The sequence below is a fragment of the Solea senegalensis genome, linkage group LG1 (genome assembly GCF_019176455.1).
Source record: "Solea senegalensis isolate Sse05_10M linkage group LG1, IFAPA_SoseM_1, whole genome shotgun sequence".
Classification (NCBI taxonomy): Eukaryota; Metazoa; Chordata; class Actinopteri; order Pleuronectiformes; family Soleidae; genus Solea; species Solea senegalensis.
The window spans coordinates 31,431,557-31,454,897 of NC_058021.1; the positions used below are offsets into that span (position 1 = coordinate 31,431,557).

The window sequence follows — 23,341 nt, forward strand, 5'->3', positions numbered from 1 at the left end:
AAATAAAAAGGACAAGAACAAGCATTTAAACTTAAATGAGTAAAAAAAGTGCAATTTGTCTATGATTAGAGGTCAGAGATGGAGTCCCGCTACCTAATAGCAAAGAGCACATTTAAATCAAAGGAATAATCAATAATATGTTACACAATCACAGATTCAACTACACATTAATTTGCTAGAACCTGTCAGTCCAGGGGAGGGGGAGAAATTAAATTAATGGCAGTGAACATTCTACTAAGTAATGAAATGGTAGCCCAATCCTGATTTTGAATAAAGATTCTTCAATAATTTCTCTTAAAATGTTTTTTTAAAGAAATAAATAAATTAGTAAACATTAAATAAATAAAAACCTACAGCCTTCACATAAAAATGTAAATCCTTCTTGCCTGTTATTGAACACTGATGATGATGTGAAAACTGGCCACTAAGTGACCAAAAACAATGGTGGCCATTAATTTTTTTTTCCCATTACAGACTTTTAGGTTGATAGGTTACTTTGAGGCTGCTGTGTCAGTTAAAGTTAAACTTCTTTAAGAAAGAAAAAACCCTCATGGTATCTGATTTATATTAATATCTAAGCTTTCGAGCTGTCCAATAATAAATAAAAAAAAAAAAACAGAAATAAACATAATAAAAAGGTACCTTTTCCATTCTTGAGGTTCTCACACGTTACATTGCAATGAAATACATTCAACCCATGTCTCGACGGACATTATGGCCTTGGAAAGGAAATGTTTTGTTTTTAGAAAATAATAATAAAAAAGAAAGATATCATTACAAGTGCTATCCAGTTTGCCCTTAAACTCACTGCTCTTTTCTCAGCAGCAAAGAAAATCAACTTAGTAGTGCAATACTGACGACAGCTTCCCATCTCCATCCCCCCCAAAAAAAACCTTCACACCACCATGATATAGTACTCAGCAATAACACTGCTGTCCATAAAGACGTGTACCTTCATTATTGTGTCATTATATTCTCTACTGTATGTGTCTGTGTGTTAAAAATAAAAGGCTATAGATGCAACAGCAAACAGGGGCAGTTTAACATGTCGACACACAGTGAGTCATAAAATCTTGTTATTTAAAACAATATATTAACGATATAAAACTCGGAAGCAGCCGCTGCTAATAATAAACACTATTCTCTAACAGCCTATTGTATGTGCAGGTAGTTTCAACATCACTAACTAGTGCAGAAAACAAAACAATCTAGCCTTTTTCCTTCATGTTTGTACAGAAATGCTCATGTAGCTAGGTGAGAGTACAGGCCAAAACCTCAGGCAGTGATTTTACTGTGTGAAATAATACCACAAAAAGCAGCTGTACTGTTTTTGTGGATGAAACTTGGCAGTGCATTTCTGCATCGAAAATAAAAATAAAATCATTTGTCTTCACTGGATTGTCTCTTACGGGATTCAGTGGAGGTTTTAGTTGTTGGATGGATGATGGACGGGGTAAGTAGTGTTACCAGTGCAGCGGGGGATGGGGACACGGCTTTAAAGCACAAGGGCCCTTGAGGTAGAGCCAGATGACGGGTAAGGGTTCAGGTATTGACGGGCCTGTTCCGTCATAATCAGCTGGTCCTCGGTCTTCCCATAAACCACTGCTTCCCACTCACTCACCTGCAGAGAAAAAACATCAGCGGTTACTCAAGTAGGATAATCCATAATTGTTCTAACATCAGTCTTTTCCATACATATCAAATATTCATGCATTTTTTTAAACTTTTAACCCTTAAATTGCCATGTTTTGTCATAATGCACCTTATGGTCTAAAATACACAATAAATTAATCATTTTTAATATACTTCATGCAAACTGGATTACTTTTGGTTTGATTGTTGCAGCCTGGCATATTATGTGAAAGATTAGCAGAAACATTTGTTTATGTGCATTATCATTATTTTCTTATTCATAAAATACTCACGTTAACACACCTAGTGTGTGCTCATAAAACTGAAGCTAAGAAAATTGTATCAATTATTACTATAACAAAATCAGTACTCATCATAAACATCAAACATTAATTAATTTAAAGTTTTTAACCCTTAAAATGACCAAGTTTTTGTAATGATGCATCAAAAACAGTGATTTGAATAGGTTTCAATTAGCACATTTTTGTGCATAGGTGTGTTAGTGTGAGTATTTTCATTAACGTTGTTTACAACAGACTAAAATTTTTTTAGTCTGTACAAGTTTTTTACAAACCTGTACAGTAGCGTGCTTTGGTGCTTTCGAGGCAGGGAGCTTCTTCACACACAGGCTGGTAAAGCGATGGGGTTGTTCGATGGGGAGGACTGAGGATTCCTCTCTCGCAGATGTCAAAGGGTGGCTGCACTCCTCTTGCTCGGGGATTGGGCTGATCAATGAGGAGCTCGTCAGGAGATTTTCCTCTGGTTTCTGCAAGAGATCATTAAAAAAAAAAAAAGGATTAAAAAAAATCAATGGATTGTCGGATAAAGAGCATATACATCACTTCTTATCACATCGATACCACATAATGATTGAAGTTTGATACACAACCCTAAAGGTGACCCTAAATTTAATTCAAAGCGACAGAATATTGAATGCATTTCTCCATAGATAAGAGGGTTTGTATGGATGAAGACACAACCAGGTCCAGTCTAAGCTTCTAAGGTTCCCACCATCAACCTGAGGAAAGTGCAACATGAGCGCCGACCTTGATAAATGACAACAAGATATCGATCGCCAAGACCTCCCTACAGCCAGATATCTTCCTCTAATCCATGTCTGCAAGGATGCATTTAAATCATGGAATTGAGAATGGAGCATGCCTTGAAAACAAAAAAGGGAAGCACACTAAGAGCTGTGTGTGCACAAGCAGGATAAAGTGTTAGTTGCAGAAGCTATAGATGGAAAGGTTTTTTCCAGGCTGACACTGCTGATGTCAGAACAATGGGACTGCTGGAGGCACATCACTTCAGTATTGGTTACCAAATTTGTTTCTGAAACTGTTCTCTTTTTGATGACTTACTTCCGTGTTGTTGAGCTGCTCTTGGAAGAGTTGGACGTTGAGGCCGTCTTTAGCCCATGGGTCAAGAACAAGGGATTTGCGCACTTTTCTTGCAGGGCCATCCATCTGAAATCAAAGAACAGGACATAGAGGTAAATTTTCCCATTTGTTCTTTTTTTTCCTCTCATATCAGAAGGGAATAATCATGAAGGACAGCCAAACGTACATTGTGTTTCCATGCTCTGTAGTCAGGTTGGACGTCAGCTCTGTGGAAGATGTCTGCTCCAGTCTCCTGCTTCAGAACTTCGCGAATGTCCTCTTCGAGCAACGCCAACGACTGAGGCTGAAAAACACAAATATACATGTACATTTGTAAAAATTGACTGAATAAATAACGCAATTGCAACAACAGTCAGCCATATTTGACAGCTCACCTCTATCTTCAGGGGGCCGTGCATTTTCTCCTGGGCAGCCAAAGCATTTTTGAAAGGCGTCGGTGTCCTTGGTGTTGGAATCATTACAGTTTTACGGAATTTGGGTGTCCGTGAGCTAGAAAGTTGAAGAGAATCAGACACGTTAATTTAGATATACACCGTGCAAAGATAGCCTCTTTGTTTTTGAGCAGATGTATTTACCCATCATTCTCTTTCTGGTGCTTAGGTGTGGTTTCTTTGTGGAGCGGTGTGTAAAGGAGACACCTTTGGCCACACACGGGAGTTGAGGTGAGGGCAGGGTTATCCAGGTTGCAGAACTGGAGAGGAAAGAATCACACAAGATGGGTCAATCACATGACCTGTGCAACCACAAATACAAATTTGAAGTTTACAGTGTTTTATTTACTCGTGATGGGGTGAACGGCAGTGATTTTGTGGGTGTTTTCTTTGGAGAATTTGGATTATTTTCCAAAAAAGAGGAACAGGTTCTTTCACTCAGAGGGGAGGGCTCCCCCCTTTCTCTCCTCCGTCTCCTCCCTGTGTTTGTCTGGGAGGGTTTGGAGGAGTTGATGGGAGTCAGGGCGGTGACACTGGCCAGACCAAATGAGGTACAGTTTTTCTCTTGGCCTGAAACGGCAGTGGAATTGTTGAATGTGTAGCCCATGGAACTGTCCTCCGTCCTCTCTTGCAGGAGAGTGTTGTAGCCTGCCAGATTGTGTCTCGGTGGCGTAGCTGCCTCCGACAGGTCGAAACTGGCCATATCGCTCCACATGACAGGGTCCTGCAGAGCAAAACACATCTACAGTAGGTCTTTAATACATTCATAAGTATTCTCAATAAATTCATACCGCTATACATTTGTACTGTTTTTTTCCGTCTGTTACTTACAGAGTCGATGAGCTCCATGGTTTCCGCAAACTCCGGTATGGTCTGCAGGGTGGAGAGAACCGTGCTGGCTTCCACGGCCAGGAATTTACTGGGAGAGACAGGAAGCTGTGTCGGAGCGGGAGGAAGCTCAGGGCTGCTCCAGGGCCTTCTCTCAGCCTGCTCTTCCAGGCTGCTGCTACTTGTGGTTAATGTATCTTCTGACACACTGTCTGACCAAACTGAGTACGGCTCCAAGCTCTGAGTGACAGGAGGGGAGGAGAAGGCTGGGGTTAGATTTTTGCCTACGGCAGCAGTTTGATGGCTGATTCGATGTGACCGTGTTGTGTGAAATTGTCAGATTTGCAGCAGTTTTGAAATGATTTGAGTGGAAAGAAAGTTTTCATCTAAACATCTAAATCTTGACCACTATACAATATAATGTCAGTGACTGTGGAGAATGGAGTTGAGAATGAAATGTGAGGACAATGTTGGAGGGGACAGAACAGAGTCAGGTCAGACAGTGCTTGGGTCAAAAACCAAACTGCGGGCTGAGTGAGGGCATGAGGGCTGAAGGAGATGAAGGAGCAGGTTTGTGATGCGAATAATGGCATTATGGGGTGTAGGTGGCGTCCAAGCACAGCTTCAGTCCAGTTTGATTGAGTAGCAAAATGGGGAAGGCAGTTACTACAGCAACACTACAGCATATCAGGCTACAGGCACGCATACATGTGCGCCATTCTTGTTTTCACATCTATACACTGTAAAAAAGTCCATCACTGGGTCAATTACACCAAAATGTAAAACCAATAGAGGAGATTTGTCAATGGAATTTCCAGGATCATTGTTGTTTTTCTCCTTTTAAAATTAAAGCAGATAAAAGCTAAAAATGTCAGGAAAATGTGTAAGATTCAGCTTTTATCGCACTTCAATTTGAATTTAAGACTATATTTAATATTAAAATGACCCTTTTTACAGCGTATGTAAGCTACAGACACAGGCGGGCTATGCTGCCTAAGAATGCTAACACACGCTCAGTGTGTTTTTCTTACATAGGGACCTCTGCACTGCACTTGTCGGTGGACTTCATTCTCTGCTGACATAAGCAGCAGCTCAAGCTCCTTAATTCTTTGCTCTCTGTCAGGATCATCCAGGCAGGATGGCTGGAATAAACACATGTCAGGGAGGAGAGAGGTCAAGAGGACAGGAGGAAAGGACAGAGTTAAGAAAAGCAGATAAATAACAGATTTGCACATCAAAAAAAAAAAAAAAACACAGGACAATTTGAAATTCACCACCTTTTGTTATTGAATGTTAGATGAAAATAACAGGACATTCAAGCATTCATTTCACTTGAAGTCCAGAGTTAGCAATCACAAGGATATCTATGAAAAGCCCAGAAAAATAAAGAATGTGACAAGTGTTTTTCCCCCTTTGGCATGCAGAAAAAGACTCACTGGTATGAAGCCCGAGTTTTCAGGGAGACTGTCCATCATGTGTCCACTGTGAGGATCATACGAGAATCCTCCCAGCTAAAACACAGAGAGCCACATTTAAGTAAAACTTGCAGAGGACAAAAATAAAAAAAGTATGACACACAAACTAAAAGGAGACCTGGCTGGGTCCTGGTATCGATGGCGGACTGTGATCACAGCTCTGAGGCTCTGCTATTGTTGTTGGGGGACACAGCCTGTGATGGCGTCTCTTTCCTCCTGTATGTGTGGATGTCAAAGTCTTGCCGTCTTCTTGCAGGTAGCCCTCATGCTCCACCTTCCTCCTCATGGTTGAGTTCCAGTGGTTCTTGATGGAGTTATCCGTCCTGTTGCATAGAAAACATAACATTTGTACCAAATTACCTATTTTGTCACTTAGTATGAGGAGTAATGAATGCACAAGGTTACAGTGTATTACCGTCCAGGAAGAAGCTTGGAGATCTCTGCCCAGCGGTTGCCCAGACGTTTGTGGGCCTCGTAGATGATTCGATCCTCTTCTTGAGTCCATGAAGACTTTTTCACCTCTGGGTTGAGATGATTGTGCCACCTTTCGCGGCACTGCTTTCCGATCCTCCCCTGGAGATGCTTTGCAATCACCGACCAACGTTTGGGGCCATACTTGTGTACGAGGTCAATAACCTGTACGGAAATTTCATTGTTTATTGTTGCACTTTCAAGTTTTTTATTCATGTTTGACTTTATGGGAGAGTGGACCAAGACTGCAAGAGTGAGATCACACCTTCCTACTTGTTATAGCAACTTCAGTGTTAAGAAAGCTTTGACTGTTTGTGGTACAGCTGAAAAATGTTCTGATGTCATAGTTGGAAGCCCAGGCTATTATTGATAGCCCTGTGTTTCTGTTATGATGCCAAGATTTCAGAGAAACATTCTCCACACTGTTGCAGAACAGTGATCCATTTAGGGAACTCACAACAGCAGAGAGCGACATTAAGAGTTTCACTCTGTACAAGGAAGGGCTTGGCTCTAAATTAATGACTTGGAAAATCTGTGTATTATTAGGGATGACGCAGTGCAGAGCATGTAATTTGAAAAAAATGGAAAAATAAGAAGTAGGCACAGTAGGTTTTTGGCGGGAAGTAAGCTTGCGCATGTGCACAGCTCTCAAGGTCTGAAGGTAGAAGATACATTACATATTGTGACATTTGTTTGTGTGTTTTTTTTGCTTGGACTCAGCTCCTAATAATCCCCACAGCTTCCTTCTGTCTCACCTATCGTTTACCTGTTTTGTCATCCCTTATTCTCTCCAAAGCAGGAACTCCCAGCTCATCTTACCTTTTGATCCTCCTCTTTTGTCCAGGGTCCTTTCACCAGCTCTGGGTTGAGCACCTTCTGCCAGCGGTGCTGACACTGGCCATCTGTCCTCCCCTGTGACAGAGACGCACAGACCACAACACCTTATTACACACACCACTACACAGCAATATTTACATTCTTTTCACTAAATGCACCCGTGACTTTCTTCTTGTGAGTGTTTGCAAATAGGAGTAGTAAATTATCTTGGTGGTTGTTGGAATTGACTAGTATTGCATAAACCTGTGAGATATTATTAACATATTATATTGCATACTTACAGGGAGAAATGTGGCAATTAATTTCCAGGAATCTGTCCCATGCTGCTCGACAAGCTTTTTCAGCTTGTCGTCCTTAAGACAATGAACGTAGTGAAAGAGAGAGTAAAGGTACTTTAGTATCCGTCCTAAGGAAATTCCCACTTACACTGTGTTATAAATTGATGACAATGAGATTTACAAATAATGGACTTACCTCATCTCTGGACCACTTTACTTTGCACAGTGTTTTTTTGTCTTTGCTCTTCTCTTTACTCTCTGGATCAGTGGAGAGCAGCTCTTCATCCTCATCATTGCTAAAACTACATGGGGCAAATAAAAGAAGAGCAGGACTCATTAGTTAACAGCACACAGTATTTCTTTATATGGTCATTTACTCAGAGCAGAAAAGGTGAACATTGCACTGCGAGGCTGCTTTGGTGAGGTGCAAAAAAGACACTTCTGTCAGTTCCTACTATAACCACATTTAAATACATGTAAAGCTATCTAATCTAAGGATATCCTCTCACTAAACAAACTGTCATGGCAAAAGAGACTGTAGAGGACATTGGTTGGTTTGTTATCTGATGTAATGCATAATATAAATGGTGAATTGAAAGCTGAGGCTACTGGAGAGTAATCACCATCACTTATCCGTGCAACCAAAATTTAATTTGACATTGAGAGAGCATTTGACATTAGTGCACACTGTATACATTTAATTTACCAAGCAATGCTGTTGGATGCATATAGTAAATGTCACAGTCAACACAAGCAATTCAAGGAAATGGAGTGAAAGGAAACAAAGAAATGCTTTAAGCAATATTAAAAAAGGCTAAAAGTGACTCTTTTTTAATGTTAAAATGATGATCAGCGTATGATTGTAATAAAAAATAGTTTTATCTTGGAGGACCACCAGACTAAAAATGCAACAAAAGCACACCATGGACTCATGTATAACCACGAGAACATAAAATTCCTCTCTACTGACACAAGATGTTGGCAGACAGCACTGGACGTCTGTGTTCTCATAAAACCTGCTGCTGGGCAACACTTTGTGGTTGTGGAGCAGACTTTAATAAATAATTAAGTTTTCCATTCCCAGGAGTCATTTAACCTTAGGGATGTATATACATATATACACATACATACATACATACATACATACATATATATACACATATACATACATACATACATATACATATACATATATATATACACAAACATACACATATATACAATACATACAGGTACACAAACACACTTGAACAGGCACACAAGGGAAAACCACTGTTTTGTGTAGGACACTGCTACTGTCTTTCTCAGTGGGAAGACCAAACATGGGAATTGAAGTTTGGTGTGTGCCGACTCCCTCGCTAGAGCAAAGAGAAGTGGGGAAATGAGTCTGAACTGTACACTGAACAGAAAGGAGGAGCATAAAGGGGCTGAAGGAAAGGGGCGATCACACATCAACAGGCTCTTTCACCTCCAGAGGTGTGTGAGTGAGTGTGTGTGCGCGTCATTTAGCGGGAGGAGGGGTGTGGTCAGGGGTATGGCAAAGCCCTAACGGTCCAGTTGTTCAAAAACTTTCAAATAAATCTGGCAGACTTATGCAACCACTTAACATTTACACATTCAACACCTTACTAAACTTTAATATCACAAGTTAATCAAATTAAAACATTTCTGCGTATGCAATTCAACATCAGTCATGAGTTAAGAGCATAATATACTATAAATGATATGCAGGTCAAACTCAGAAATTGTAATTGTGAAAGAAAGGAGCCACCCATCTTTCTCTAAATGTAAACACAAGCAAGGTTATGGCACAGACTCATTAGTCCAACTTCAATGTCTGTCTTCTTTGTCAAACATGGCCATCATCATTTTTCATACCAGAGTCAACAAGGATAAAAAATAAAAAGGTTTAGTTCCTCACAATTAATGGTATTTGAACTAGAAACATCCTGACCAAATAAATAATAATAATCACGAACTGTATGTTTTATTTGATATGAATAATAAGATTTGACTGCAGCACTGTGGACTTCAGTCAATATTCTGCTTACATTGGTCATAATGCATGTTATTTCAGATACATTTTAACACAGTTATTTCACAAAAAGTGGAAGCACAGTGTACCAAGAAGTCCAAATATTAGAGGGAAAACTGACCCTGGGCCATCACTTTCATATATTTTCAAGATTCTGCTGTTGCCTAACTGCTGATTGACAAGGAGCCACACGGCCAACGTGCTTTTGCAAAAATACTGCCTTACTAATTCCAACAACATTACCAATTACCCAAACATACCCAATGTTTGAAACAACTTTTCAAATGCATTCCATGTTTAATATTTTCTATACCACCTGTTAATATTTTCAGGATACAGGATACTACACTCCCCTCTTCATAAATGGCTCTTTTTATACTGAAGATTAATGTAATCTGGAGTCACAAAATGAAGACAACATCATGTATAAAGTTGTATATATAGATATACTGTATATAAAAAAAACATAGTTTGTTGCATTTATGAAATCTAAAAAGTAGAAAAAGAAAACATTTGACATTTCATGACTGTACCTCTTGAAAAATGTTTGGATTTTATATTGTCTATTCATGCTTGAGAAAGATTGACAGGACTCTTAATTACCTCTTCATGTACAAATTACTTAATTTAAATGCTGGGATTTCATTTCACACACAAGTTTCGGTTTCTGGGACGAGAATACCAGACGGGAATATCGCATTTGACACAGACAAAGGACGTGACACATATTTTGGTGGACAAAATCTTAGACCACTTTCTTTTTATCTCCTCGATCCCTAAAATAGTGCTCACTTTGAAAGAAATAAAATACAGATAAAGATCTGAAAGCTACAGGGAGCCCCTGCAGAGGTGTTGAAGAGCCGCATGAGGCTCGAGAGCCGCAGGTTGCAGACCCCTAGTCTAAATTGGTATCGTTGAAGTGGTATCGTAACAAAAAACCTGATATTGTAAGCATGGAAACTCTGGCTACGCTGACAAACAGATGAAACAACACACTGGTTATAATGAAACTGTAAGTATATTATTGCGCTGTCACCCACCTGAGTGATTTCACCTTGTCCATGACAGTCTGCGGGGTAGTGGGACCTTTTCCGAAGACGAACCAGTGTTTGGCAGCGCTTTAAACACCTGCACGGACAGATATGTATCCATAGAAGTCGCTGTCAGTCATCGCTGGCTGTTTCTTCAGAGACGCTAGCTAGCATCACTGTGCTAGCGAGCTAACTAACTAACTGAACACTCCATAACACAACTCTCACTCGGTAAAAGCCGTGTTCGATAACATTTTTTTCCTCAAAGAAAAGCTCCGCGGTGTCTCTTTTCGTCCTCCTCCTTTCAAATAAACTACAGTTAGCACACGAAGCTAACAGCGTAGACGTGCTCTCCGTGTTCTAACTACGTCAGTGTGTTTTACTCTCTCGTCTGTACTTTTCTATCTGGAGTTATGATTTTTGTCCATCCCGCCGATTCTCGCGCCCAGCCCCTCGGCGCGGGCGGCCTCGCCTCCGATTGGTCAGAAACGGGGGGCTGTGACTAAAGGAGTCAACACTCAAAACTGATTGGTCAGAGATGAGGGGTCAGATCGCATGTGATTGGTCAGAATTTTGACATGGTTTCGCTTTCAGTGGTCAAATATTTCAAGGTGGGCGGACGTTAAGTAGGACGCTGCCACTGTCACATTTAGCAGCAGAATGGCTCTTTTCATGCTGCAGTGATGGGAAGTTCGGCTCTTAATCAAACATTCTGATCTTTCGGCTCCGGCTCTTACGGCTCCCAAATGGCTCTTCACTTACTCTCAGAGCCTTCTATTTTGGCCTAATTATGAGTGATTTGTGTGTTGTTAAGCAGTTTTTTAATCAGTGTTTTCTTACTTTTATGCATGTTTTTCATTACAAAAAGAGGACAAACAAGAGAGCAAGTGAGAAGAAAAAAGAAAAAGGCTAGTCTGCAAAAACAATGTGTGAAATGTTACGTAACAATATATATTCACATAAACAAATTGCACACTTGTACTATATTTCATATTTATTGTTGCTGATTTGGCTATATTTGTATCTTAATCAATCACTTTATGATAATTCACATGATTGTTTTGAAAACATTTGAGGATTGAGATTCAAGTTCCAGCTACTTTTTTACTCGTGTGTGTCCTCACAGTTCATTCTGCAGCTTTTTAAAACTGTACTCTACTGACCCCCACTGGACAAACAGTTGCACATCCTCTAGTTCATTGTTGCCATGGATACTTAAAATCCCAAAACACAATAGTTACCATAGAAAATGTGGTTTGTTTGCATGTTATCTGAACTAGGCATTTTCCCAGATCGTCTCGACATTTTTTGGGTTAGTGTCACATGTGTGGTTATTACCACAAAATGTGCAATGTATAGATTTTGACATATAGTTCAAACTCCGTTCATTAATTACAGCACATCAATTACATAATGTTGACTTATAGGCAACTTATAATGCTATATCTAACAATCCTAGTTCTTTGTTTGTTGTCTTTTTTTTCTTTTTTTATTCATTCTCTCGTCTCTCACTAAATGAAGTATGAAGATTTTTCAATAGTATTGGGAATGTCCTGTCTTTCTACCTGTGGGTGGCACTGCCTGACTTGACTTCTCAATGTTTTCATTCCTGAGTGTAATGAGAAGTTGTAATGAGAGAAACCCAACGAGACCGGAAACAGTGCCTCTGAAAAAAATAAAAGTATTAACTTTTTGCAACTATTAACCTCTGTGATTTATTTTGACAGGCGGTACAGGAAGTGCTCGTCCGTGTGATTTTTTGCGGCGTTGTCGCCGTTTGATCCCGTGACAAATTTCATCGGAACTTTCAGCGGCCAGGAAAGACTGATGTTTCCTGCTTCTCTCGCTTGTCAGTCGTACACGGACAGTGGACAAGTTATCTCACTTTCAGTTCACGTAATCTCGCCGGGACTTTTTGTCCTCACTTAGTACGGGACAAATGTTACTTTTGCTGTCGACGTAAAAGCCAAACATCCCCCCGCTGGAACTACGAAGGCAGATGAACGCCGCGTCAGAAAAACTGTAAGGTACGTGATGGTCATGTAAACGAATCTGCTGTTCTCATCGTGCTGAGACGAGCGTTGAGTGGCTGGAGGATTGATATTTGTAAGTAATAAAACGTGTTGGGTCTTACATAACATCACTTTTACAGCATACAAGCAGAACAACTTAAGCAAAAGACTTCCATGTCATACACCAAATCTAATGTAGAGCTCCCAGGTAATCTTGTTTCTCAGGGCCCCAGTGTCCAAATTAATGCTCCATGTCATTAGGCAGGAGTTTGGACTAAACCAGGTTTATACTGTTTTTGAATCGTATTACTTATTACTGTGAACCCTTCATCAATAAGGAGCACATTCCTCTTTAAATAAGTTTATTTTATACACTGAAGTGACACATTACTTTTGACATTGGTAACATGGTGAAGACGACTAAGCCAGCATCAGAATGGGGAAGAAAGGTGGTTTCAGTGATGCATCATGGGCTGGACTGAGTAAATCAGTAAATGTTGGTATTTTCCAGACACACAGCTATCTCTGGAGTTGACAGAGAATGGTCTCTCAAGAGAGTGTTCTCTCCTCTCTGAGTGAAAATGCTTTCTTGATGTCAGAGGAGAAAGGCCAGACTTGTTCAAGTAGACAGAACGACATCAGTTACTCAAAAACACAGTCATTACAACTAGGGTATGAAGAAGACCCAACAAGCCCGGGAGAAGCCAGCTAATACGAAAAATTCAAATGTAATGGGAGGTGTTTGGCTGGAGAGGCAGTACATACACAAATATTTAACACAAAATATGTCATTCAGATACTTTACACAAAACTTGTTCACTGAATAGCATTACTAGATAAACATATACACTGGTTTAAACCTGACTTTATCACTTTAGTAGGTTTCATCTTTACCTAATAAAGTGGCCTGTGTGTAATTATGGGCCTTTTTACTGTATTGTTGATAGCTTGTAATACACTTGTCGGCCAGTTAGAACATGTCAAACCAGTCATTTTATGTGTGTGCGTGTGTTAGTGTTTTATTATGTGTGTGGATCCAGCTCCTCCTCTGGCTGGTATTTATCTTCCTCTTCTCATCTGTACAAGGTTATTTCCCCTCTAATACTCGTGATGTCTGCTGGTATTTAAAGCGTTATACAGGTGTAATACACTTGGAGCCTTGGATCTTAATAGTTTCTCACCAAATGCTTCTGCTAAATGAAACAGATGTGCCTGGTCAGTGCTGTGCTTGACTGTGCTCGTCCACTTCCACATAATTGTATGCTGACTTGAAGAAATTGTGTGTCAGACGCTCAGAGGCTGCCAAAGTCAATCCCCCATATGGAATCCCCACTGTCACAACATCATTCCTAAAGTGGATGAGGCAGACGTGAATTCTTTTTTACTTTTCTTCTTTTCGTGCTTGTACATAAAGGCCAGGTCACAACAAAGGCAAGCCAGTTGCTTCTTCTCAATAATCCCTGTCTTCATAGTGTTTTCTCTCTGTGTCTAACTGTGTTTCAAAACTATTAGTTAGGGAACTTAGTTACTTTTGGTTTGTTTGGAAGTTTTGCTTTCCTACAGGCGACAGACTATTTATTTCTCAGTGAACTCACTGATTCAGACCTGCATCTAAGAGGAAGTAAAGGACACTGTCTGCAGAAATGCCTGTAAGCTGTCTGAACAGTCGCGTTACAGGGTGTAGGAGCTGGTCTAGGAGCTTAGGTTGGTTGTTTTTGCACTGGGGTTAACTTAAGTTCGAGCCCCTCACACAAACTTAAGAGGTGACACTATTGCATTATGATGAAATGTGTAACTAAACTAGATTATTTACTGGGATATTGTTGACGTCATTCAGTTCAATTCGGAGCGTAAAGGTTATAACTGACAGTTTTTCTGACATAGGTATTCTTCCTGTTTATGTTCTGACGATTACGTTATCTGCACTGACGATGTTGGCTTGCATGGGTCTGTGTTTATCGGTAGGCTCATGCACGACTGAGCTTTCACATGGGATTTACGATTATGCCGAGATTTCTGCTTTTTTTTTCACGCTAAAAGTGCTAGTCACGCATGACACAGAGCCACACACTGAGAAAAATAACATGTGCAACATCCTCATAGGATATCCAGAGGCAAGGAAGGGCTAAGCAGGAAGAAGGCTATTTTTGATCCAGTGTAGTAGCCCAGCATATTTGAGCCTGTCATCACAAGTTAATTCATGTTACAGCATGAGCGCAGGGAGGTGGCCGGCTAAAACTGAAGGTAATATGGAGAAATTGAAGTACATTAACCCTCATTCAGATCCATAATGATTATGACTAGTTTTCATTCCTTATATCAAACTTTGAGGGTGTCTGTGGGTGCGGTAAGCAGCAGCAGCAGCCACATTCCACATGAAGGAGTAGCAGTGTCAGCTAAAATGTAAGTCGTATTACACAGTTATAGGTTATTTCCTCCTTGATGAGGAAACATTTCTGGAATGTTAAAACGTGGGACTTACCCTGCGACGTACTCTGGCAGTTAACCATGAAAGCAGGCACAGATGTGAGGAGGCAGATCATAAAAGCCTTCATGTGTGTACCAGCCACAGTTGCATAAGTGCTTCGATTTTGAAAACATGAGAGGGTCGAGGTATTCTCTTTAACATTCTCCACCTTGTTGTAGCAGGTGTTGATTTCCCATGATGCTAGATATTCAGATGTGGTGGAATTTAATCAGATCTTGATTTAAGTTTCTAGTTGCTAGGATATTAAGCTCAATGCAGTTTTACATCACTAATTAATGAATTAATTGAATGAAACAGAAGGGCAGTGGCTATTGTTTTAAAGGAGGTCAAAAGGTTCAGATCTTTTCTGTGTGGAGTTTGCATGTTCTCCCTGTGTGCATGGGTTCTCTCTGGATACTCTGGCTGCATGCATGCAGATTAGGTTAACTGGACGCTCAATTGACCGTAGGTGTGAGAGTGAAAGGTTGTTTCGTCTCTGTATGTTTGCCCTGCGATAAACTGGAGACCTGTCTAGGGTGTACCCCATCTTTCACCTTATGTCATCTGCGAATATATTGAAACAATCAATGTGAAGTGTGGTTACAGTGTAGTTATTGATTGAAAGAATGCAAGAAGACTGTCCCAGTGGATCTGGGAGTGGGTAAAGCAAACCCAAAAGAAAGTCAAACGTTAGGACAAAAGAGAAACTGGAGCTGGTGATGAACGGACTGCGAAGATCCCCCCTGGCAGGCAGCCCTCATGCATTTTAAAGAGGGCAGCTCCTCTTGCTGTTCCCTCACTCAACGTGAGCAGAATGAGATGTCCCTCCTGGATGCATTCGGGATCAATGCACTGATGGGGAAAGTTCACCAAAAAGCCAGTTTCCTGTGTGTTGTGAGCAAACAAACAATGGAGAATGTGAATGGTTGTGGGGCACAAACAGAGATGACCTCACCAACATCAAACAATGGACAAGTCCAAGCAGCAGACAAAGAGTGTTGTTGTAAAAGAAACAAACGTTACATAAGTCGTGTTGAAGTAAAAGAGAAATATCCTCCTATGTGTGATCAGATGGATGAATACAGTGCATACAATCTGTCACAACTAATTAGACTGTTTTTCTTAATAATGGACCTGGAGCCTTTTGTTCCTACAGTTGCCAGGGGAAAGACTCTGCTTTATTTCTCTTTTAAAACATTACAATGCTGTTTGTGGGATTTTACTTTTAACCAAGTGTGCAACGGCAGCTTCAAAGCTCCCTGGTAGGTTATTTAAAAATACCTTTCCACTGACCAGAACAAGCGAGAATGTCACAGACCCAGCATGTGTGCTCACATGCGTGTGTGTGTGTGTGTGTGTGTGCGCGCGTGGGTTTCCTTGTGTTCAGATGTTAGACAGAGAGGAGAGGTGTGGGCTACACATGTAGGCTGCATAAATAATATTTATCTATTTATGTGCTGTTTGTCATTTTTACACAATAAATGAGCTGAGATAGAGGGAGTGATATTCAGGAGGAAGTAGTCTGCCTACTGTTATGTTGCAACTCACTGACTGACCCTCTTACCCACATCCCAACTCTTTTTACTACAGAAATGCATTTAAAGATAGGATTGGAGATCCTGGAAAAAAGGGCGGTGTGGGCAGATACATCAAGATCCAATTAATTTGTTCGGGCCGTTCAATATGATGGGGTGTTGTTTTTACAGGCCTGTCAGTTCCACAGACATTTTTCATTTTTGTGACAGTGCATACATTCATTGGTTCCAATCAGATTGTGAAGAGGATTGTGAAGAGAATACAATAAAAATAAAATGTTCCAGAAAATTGTCTCCCAAGAAAAAAGAGTCATATTTCACGTCACGTCATGTCGTGTCAGTTTAGGATTCAAGCATACAGTACACCACTTTCTGGGTGAGCAGTAAGTTTGTTTAAGAAGATCACATGTAAGAGGACAGAAATATTTGCATTCAAGCTGCAGCCATTGCTTATATGTATAAGTACAGCAATACAAAAAAAAGAATCCCCCTGTGACCCCCGGTTGACAAGGGAGAAATTTGAGGAATAAATTAATGGGTGAGTTACGGCTCAAACATCAAAGAAAAGTCCTCACCAAAAGCACAGTTAATGGATGAGGAAGTGATTAAAGGGATGGACATCAGGTGTAGGAAACATAACCACTGTGTTATGTAATAACTGAGTCTGTCTGTTCTCTTTCCTCTTCTTCTGCCACCACAGCAGTGACCCAGAATGGACACGGACCATTCATTTACTTGAAGTCTCATCCTGGTCGAAAACATTACTTGATGGTCCTGTGCCTCTAAATGCAGACAGTCCCAAAGATGGAGGAGCATGCCACTCTCCCCAATGTCAGCATACCCTGCCACAATGAGCAGAGGGACAAGAAAAAGCGCTACACGGTGTGTTCTAAATGCTCTGTTCTCTTCATATTCAGCTAAATTAGATGCTACTCCATGAGAAACAATGTGTATCTCGTGTTTCACTTTGTAATCGTGACTGTGTTAAACACACTGATGTCATTTTCTATCCAGGTTCTGATTATGTTTCTAAATGTATTTCCCTACATTATACGTTTTTCTATTGTTGGGTTTTATAGCTTTGACAGTTGCAGCTTCCAAACAAAATGAATAAACAACTAAACGTCCCCCTTGTATTTACTAAGACTGTGTTTGTATTTTTCAGGTTTACAAAGTGATCGTTTCTGTGAGGAAACAGGAGTGGTTTGTCTTCCGGCGTTATGCCGAATTTGACAAAATTTACAACACAGTGAGTGGTCGTCACACGATGCTATTTTTACTTTACAGCATAGAGTATGAGGTCCCTGAGGCATTTCCATATTTATGTGTCTTGTATTTATTGACTACATTTATACGTAGAATACTTTGCATACCTGTGACCATAGAGCAGGTGATAGCCAGGCCTCAGTCTTAATGCTCATGCTTTCTTTTCTTATCTTTTTTTGCAGTTAAGAAAACAATTTCCCTCTATGAACCTGAAAATTCCAGCAAAGAGGATATTTGGGGATAATTTCGACCCAGGTAAAAAACATATTAATGTTATGTAACATGATGTATACCCTCCCTATATAGCTCACGCAAACTTCCAGACAGAAGCCCAGCTCCAGATGTTAAAAGCATGTTTATGGCCTTTGGCCTTGAGCAGTGTTTTATTGCATTATTGTAACGCGACACATGAATCCTTTCTATAGAGTTTATCAAGCAGAGACGTGCAGGGCTGCACGAGTTCATCAAACGTATCGTCTCACATCCTCAGCTTTGCAACCAGTAAGTTTTCATGTTGACTATCTCATTATGTTCTGACTGTGTCAAGATAGTTCATTGCACTTGAAATGGTTGAGATTTGTCATGCATGATACTTGATACTGTTACTGTAATGTCTTACTAAGCTTTATCTAACTGTTCTTAAACATTGCAGTCCAGATGTGAGGACCTTCCTACTAATGGACAAAGTACAAAACCTTTCGGATGCATCAGAGGATGAAGATGACAAAGTAAATGGACAATTTTCTTTCATTTTTTTTCCATCTTAATTTGTCATTTTGTTTCCTGCCAAAGTTGCATAAAGGAGTATTTGTTGTACACTGTGTCCTTTTTTGCACAATACCAACTAATAATGTCTCACTACACTTAAAATAAATACAGAAAATGAACAAATATCCCTATATCTATGAGTTTAACCCTTTAGCAGCTAACCTAAATGATGTCTTCTCTGCTGTTTAACAGAACAACTCTATCTCCAGAAACATTAACTTGGGGCCTTCTGGAAATCCACAGTATGTTTTGGGTTTTTTTTTAGTTCAAACTTACTTTACATGTGTGTAATCACACACTTGTATCTGTGAAATGAATGTGCTGTACTTTCTGTTTCAGAGCTAAGCCATCAGACTTTGACTTTTTAAAAGTCATAGGAAAGGGGAGTTTTGGGAAGGTACGTGAACAATGCAATATCGAAAAGTACACACACTATTTTTAACCCAGAGGTCAATTTCACAAGTTTGTCTTGTGTTTACACAGACATACATGTCTTTTTAAAATGTTTGTTGTATTTTTTTCAGCCACAGTAGCAACAAGTTTTAGTTCTGCATATGTTGATCTTTCCGTGTAGGAAGTGAGACTGGAATGGGGAGTTACAGTTGTATCATTTTCAAACACACTACTGTAAATCTTTCTTCTGACACAGGTTTTCCTGGCAAAACGAAAGCATGATGAGAAGTATTATGCAGTCAAGGTCTTACAGAAAAAGGTCATCCTCAACAGAAAAGAGGTAATTTTACATTCAGATATGTTGACCCAGACCATGTCTATTATTTCAGTGACACATATGTGAATTATTATCTCCTATTCACTCTTTTAAAATCAGCAAAAACACATCATGGCAGAGCGCAATGTGCTGCTGAAGAATGTGAAACACCCTTTCCTGGTTGGGCTTCATTATTCCTTTCAGACTGCAGACAAGCTGTACTTCGTCTTGGATTTCATCAATGGAGGAGAGGTGGGTTATTTCGGCTTGTTGATGTGATTCACGCAGTAATGTACAAAAGGCTGCTTTAATTTGATTTCTTGAAGGAGCGCTATAGTGAGTTAACTTTCTAATTAGAGGTCACGGCATTACTGAAGAAAAAAAGAAAGGCTCTAAGAGTGACTTCCTCGATGAATTTCCTCCAAGAGTAGTTGAAATCCATTTTAAAGCCGCCATGCGCTGCTGACTAACTTCAATCCGTTGCCAAGATGATCGAACTCTGGTCTTTCCTACGTGATAAAAATAGTCTTCAGATCAGCGATGACATTTCCCCCGTCAATATGACACTGTCAAAAACAAACGCACATATTTCCATAGGGTACATATAAATATGAACAAATGTTTTTTTGTTTATCGAGTGGAACTTTTTTCCTTTCAGCTTTTCTTCCATCTTCAAAAAGAGCGGACCTTTCCGGAGCCCAGAGCAAAATTCTACATTGCCGAAATGGCGAGTGCACTGGGTTATCTGCATTCTCTCGACATTGTTTACAGGTACGATAGAGGTGGTCGCAAGGTAACGCGTGGTTAATGTCACTGAACTGAGCTTTGGAATATGTTTAAAAGATCAAGCAAATGTCTCACTCCGATGTTTACATAGGAATATGTTATTATTTTTGGATCATTCTGTCACTAACTGAAACTGAAATTTGTGTTTCTTTAAATGCAGAGACTTGAAGCCAGAAAACATCCTTCTTGACCAAGAAGTGAGTATCCCTTATTTATTTTATCACACTGCTATCAGTTCGTTTATATGTTCAATTATAGTAAATGACAGTTTACAACAATAACACTACATGATTTATCACTGTATTCTTTTAAAAACCATTGATATTTGGAATTAAAACAATGAGTCTGGCTGAATAATAGTTATGTACAGTCAGCACTATTGTGTTGGACAGCACTGTAAAGAGTGGGCCACCTTAAATAATCAGTACTGTATACAATGGCTGTATATTTAGTACATAAGGTCATGACATACAGTAAAATGCATACAGCACAAATGTCATTCTTTTTTGCGGGCATAATTGTGCCGCCAGTGACCACCAGTGTCATTTCCAGTTCCAGCTAAACAGCAGGGAGTGTGATTGGATTAGGACTCGCTAATGATTTTTCCTGCCGAGGCCTACAGCGCTTACAGAAAAAGTGAATGGGACTGACTGAGTTATGCTGCAGTCAACATTCCTGCCCAACAATAGAGCCCTCAGTCCCTGGGGATAATGGGCTGCTTGTGCGGTACATGTTGTCTAAAAATGTTGTCCCCGTGTCCTCTCTTTAAAGGGGCATATCGTTTTGACGGACTTTGGACTGTGTAAAGAAGGCATTTCCCAGACAGACACCACCACTACATTTTGTGGAACACCTGAGGTATTGACAACGCGTCTGCTTACAGTCCCATGTTGTAGCAGGGTAAAACCAAAGATGTCTCACGTTTTTGTGTCTGAAAGATACAATCATTTACAGCGTTGAGATACTTGGAATACTGTAAGGCAGCTGTAGTTTTTAATTATCTCATATAATTATGTCCGTGTGCTTGATTTGTAGTATTTGGCTCCCGAGGTCCTGAGGAAGCAGCCATATGACAACACAGTAGACTGGTGGTGTCTGGGTTCAGTGCTCTACGAAATGCTCTTTGGCCTGGTAAGTTTTTGTTTTGCACCCTCTTAATTATAGCTTCTTGTTTAATTGAAGAGTACCACATTGTTAATATGCTTATTGTTTCTATAGAAGGCAGTCTTTGTTACTGAATTACCAAGTGATGAAAGAGAACTTGTCTAGGAAGGTTTCTAGTAGAGGATGGGTTAAATGCAGAGAAGGAATTTCCCCTGCGGGACTGATAGAGGACTAATTTATTTGTAGTTAAATTCACTTACATGAATCTGCGTCTGTCCCTTTGTTGTTGTACCCTAGCCACCGTTCTACAGCCGCGACACACACGAGATGTATGACAACATCCTCCACAAGCAGCTGGTGATGCGTCCCGGAGCGTCCAGCACGGCTTGGTCTCTGATACAGGGTCTGTTGGAGAAAGATGGCACACACAGACTTGGGTCCAGGGATGACTTTGTAAGTTGGATTGTCTGATATCGGACTGCAGATATGACTCACTTTATGAAGAATACATTTATTGTACTGTACTTACTGTCTGTTTTGTGTTTTCAGAATGAGATCAAAGCACACGACTTCTTCTCTTCCATCAACTGGGACGACCTTGAACAAAAGAAGACCCCTCCCCCTTTCTTACCCAAAGTGGTAAGTATTTTTAGTCTTGCTTAGTCAACAATATAGTTATAGTTATATATATTCTGAATAAAAAGGAGATACTGGAAATACTTGGACGTGTACTTGCGTGTGAGTGTAGAAGGACTTGAAAATTTCACAAATAATTATTTAAGTAGGTTTAGGTCCAGCCCTAAACCTACTTAAGCATGTGTACCCTGATCTCTTCAGTTGCCAAGAAAATGACAAAATCAGGATAAACTAGAAAAACATCCTTGCATTTCTTATTCAAACAATTTCAGCACTGCACACACTGGTGCCCCGAGTAAGTCACCTGACAAGTTAGAAGCCTGATAAGTGACCCGTTCGACAGATACGCAATGAACAGACAGACAGACAGACATCTCGTGCGTTTCTTATCTAAACAAAGTCAGAATTGACACTGCACATACTGACATTTCACATACTGTTAAACAAAGAACTTGCAAGTGTGTTTTATTTACTGCCATGGTTGCCATGGTAACTATCATACACATCTAAGGCAGTTGAGTTCAAGCTCTGTCTTTATTCATTTGTCCTTGTGAAATGGGGCCGTAGCAGCTACATAAACACACATGTATTTTGACTTGAATTTGTGTCACAAATGTTCTAACCCACGTTTGTATTGCCTGCGTTTTTTTTCTAGAGCTCTTACTCTGACATCTCAAACTTCGACCCCGAGTTCACAGAAGAGATGGTCTCCAGCTCCATCTACTGGACGCAAGAACATTCCATAGTCAACGCGAGTGTAATGGAGGCCGATGACGCCTTCGTGGGGTTCTCTTACGCTCCACCTTCCGATGACTCGTTCCAGTGAAAAATTTGCGACGCGGTCTTCAAATGCCTTAACCACTGCAACTTCTTTTCAAGAAAGGGAAGAAACTGATTCCATGTATGAATTTGTATTGTCAAGCCAAAGCACGCAGCTGAGAAGAAAGCGCACTAAAAACTATTTTGATTGGAGTGACAAAAAGTGCCAGAAGTCTTTATTTTTTACCTATTTGTATTTATATATGTTTACACACAACAGATTATGTTTTAAAGGAATGATAATGACCATTTGCTGTCAATGTAATTCGTAGAAGAGTCAAAAAACTAAGCCTATAATTCACTGGACTTAACAAATAACACCATTGATTGGAAGGGTCTTTGTCCATGTAATTACTGTAAAAAATAAACTCATGTATCATATTCATATAATCTAAGCTGGAAATAGGAAGTACTTGAATTATGCATTTTTGGTTCATAGGTCACGTTTATATTAAATAAATAAATCTACTTTAGTTACCTTTAAGTTTGACATATTGAGGGCTGAGTGAATATTTCTTATTTCTGCATTGTCTTAGGTTTTTTATTGGTTGTGTTCATAATTACGAAATTCATAATTACGAAAGAAATTCATCTCCTCAATGTTTTTTGGTTCGCCTGGTAATTTTGTAGTCCTACATATAATTAAAACAAAGAAAAAAAATGATAGTGTGTGTGTGTGTGTGTGTGTTATTTATAGTGATAATGCATATTCTTTATCGATGAAATAGTCCCAGTACGTTTGGCAAGCGGTGTTAACATTTAATCAGTGGAATGTATGCAGCGTCATTATTCAAGTTCAAGATGTCTATATTTTAGATATC

The 23,341-nt window shown here is 39.9% G+C and overlaps 2 protein-coding genes across 4 annotated transcripts; one reads left to right on the forward strand and one right to left on the reverse strand.

Annotated features, from left to right (window-relative positions):
- Positions 1-362: 362 nt before the first annotated feature.
- On the reverse strand, positions 363-10,805 carry mybl1 (v-myb avian myeloblastosis viral oncogene homolog-like 1). 3 transcript variants are annotated; one of them, XM_044043464.1, is made up of 16 exons: positions 10,428-10,805; positions 7,549-7,654; positions 7,356-7,427; positions 7,057-7,149; positions 6,182-6,402; positions 5,885-6,089; positions 5,728-5,802; positions 5,323-5,433; positions 4,295-4,531; positions 3,813-4,187; positions 3,608-3,723; positions 3,407-3,521; positions 3,199-3,315; positions 2,994-3,098; positions 2,207-2,398; positions 363-1,621 (listed from the first exon to the last, which is right to left on the reverse strand). In XM_044043464.1, the coding sequence occupies exons 1-16, from the start codon at positions 10,448-10,450 to the stop codon at positions 1,496-1,498; spliced, it is 2,289 nt and encodes a 762-aa protein (XP_043899399.1). In that variant the 5' UTR covers positions 10,451-10,805; the 3' UTR covers positions 363-1,495. The 3 variants fall into 3 exon arrangements, with proteins under 3 accessions (XP_043899399.1, XP_043899389.1, XP_043899408.1); XM_044043454.1 differs by having other exon boundaries at positions 3,813-4,205; XM_044043473.1 differs by lacking the exon at positions 5,323-5,433 and having other exon boundaries at positions 3,813-4,205.
- Positions 10,806-12,197: 1,392 nt separating this feature from the next.
- sgk3 (serum/glucocorticoid regulated kinase family member 3) lies at positions 12,198-23,184 on the forward strand. The gene is made up of 17 exons (XM_044041691.1): positions 12,198-12,445; positions 17,133-17,314; positions 17,598-17,681; positions 17,881-17,953; positions 18,124-18,199; positions 18,351-18,426; positions 18,659-18,708; positions 18,806-18,863; positions 19,116-19,199; positions 19,296-19,427; positions 19,834-19,946; positions 20,122-20,158; positions 20,733-20,819; positions 20,997-21,092; positions 21,363-21,518; positions 21,615-21,704; positions 22,357-23,184. Exons 2-17 carry the CDS (start codon positions 17,219-17,221, stop codon positions 22,525-22,527), a joined length of 1,479 nt encoding a protein of 492 aa, XP_043897626.1. The 5' UTR covers positions 12,198-12,445; positions 17,133-17,218; the 3' UTR covers positions 22,528-23,184.
- Positions 23,185-23,341: the final 157 nt, after the last annotated feature.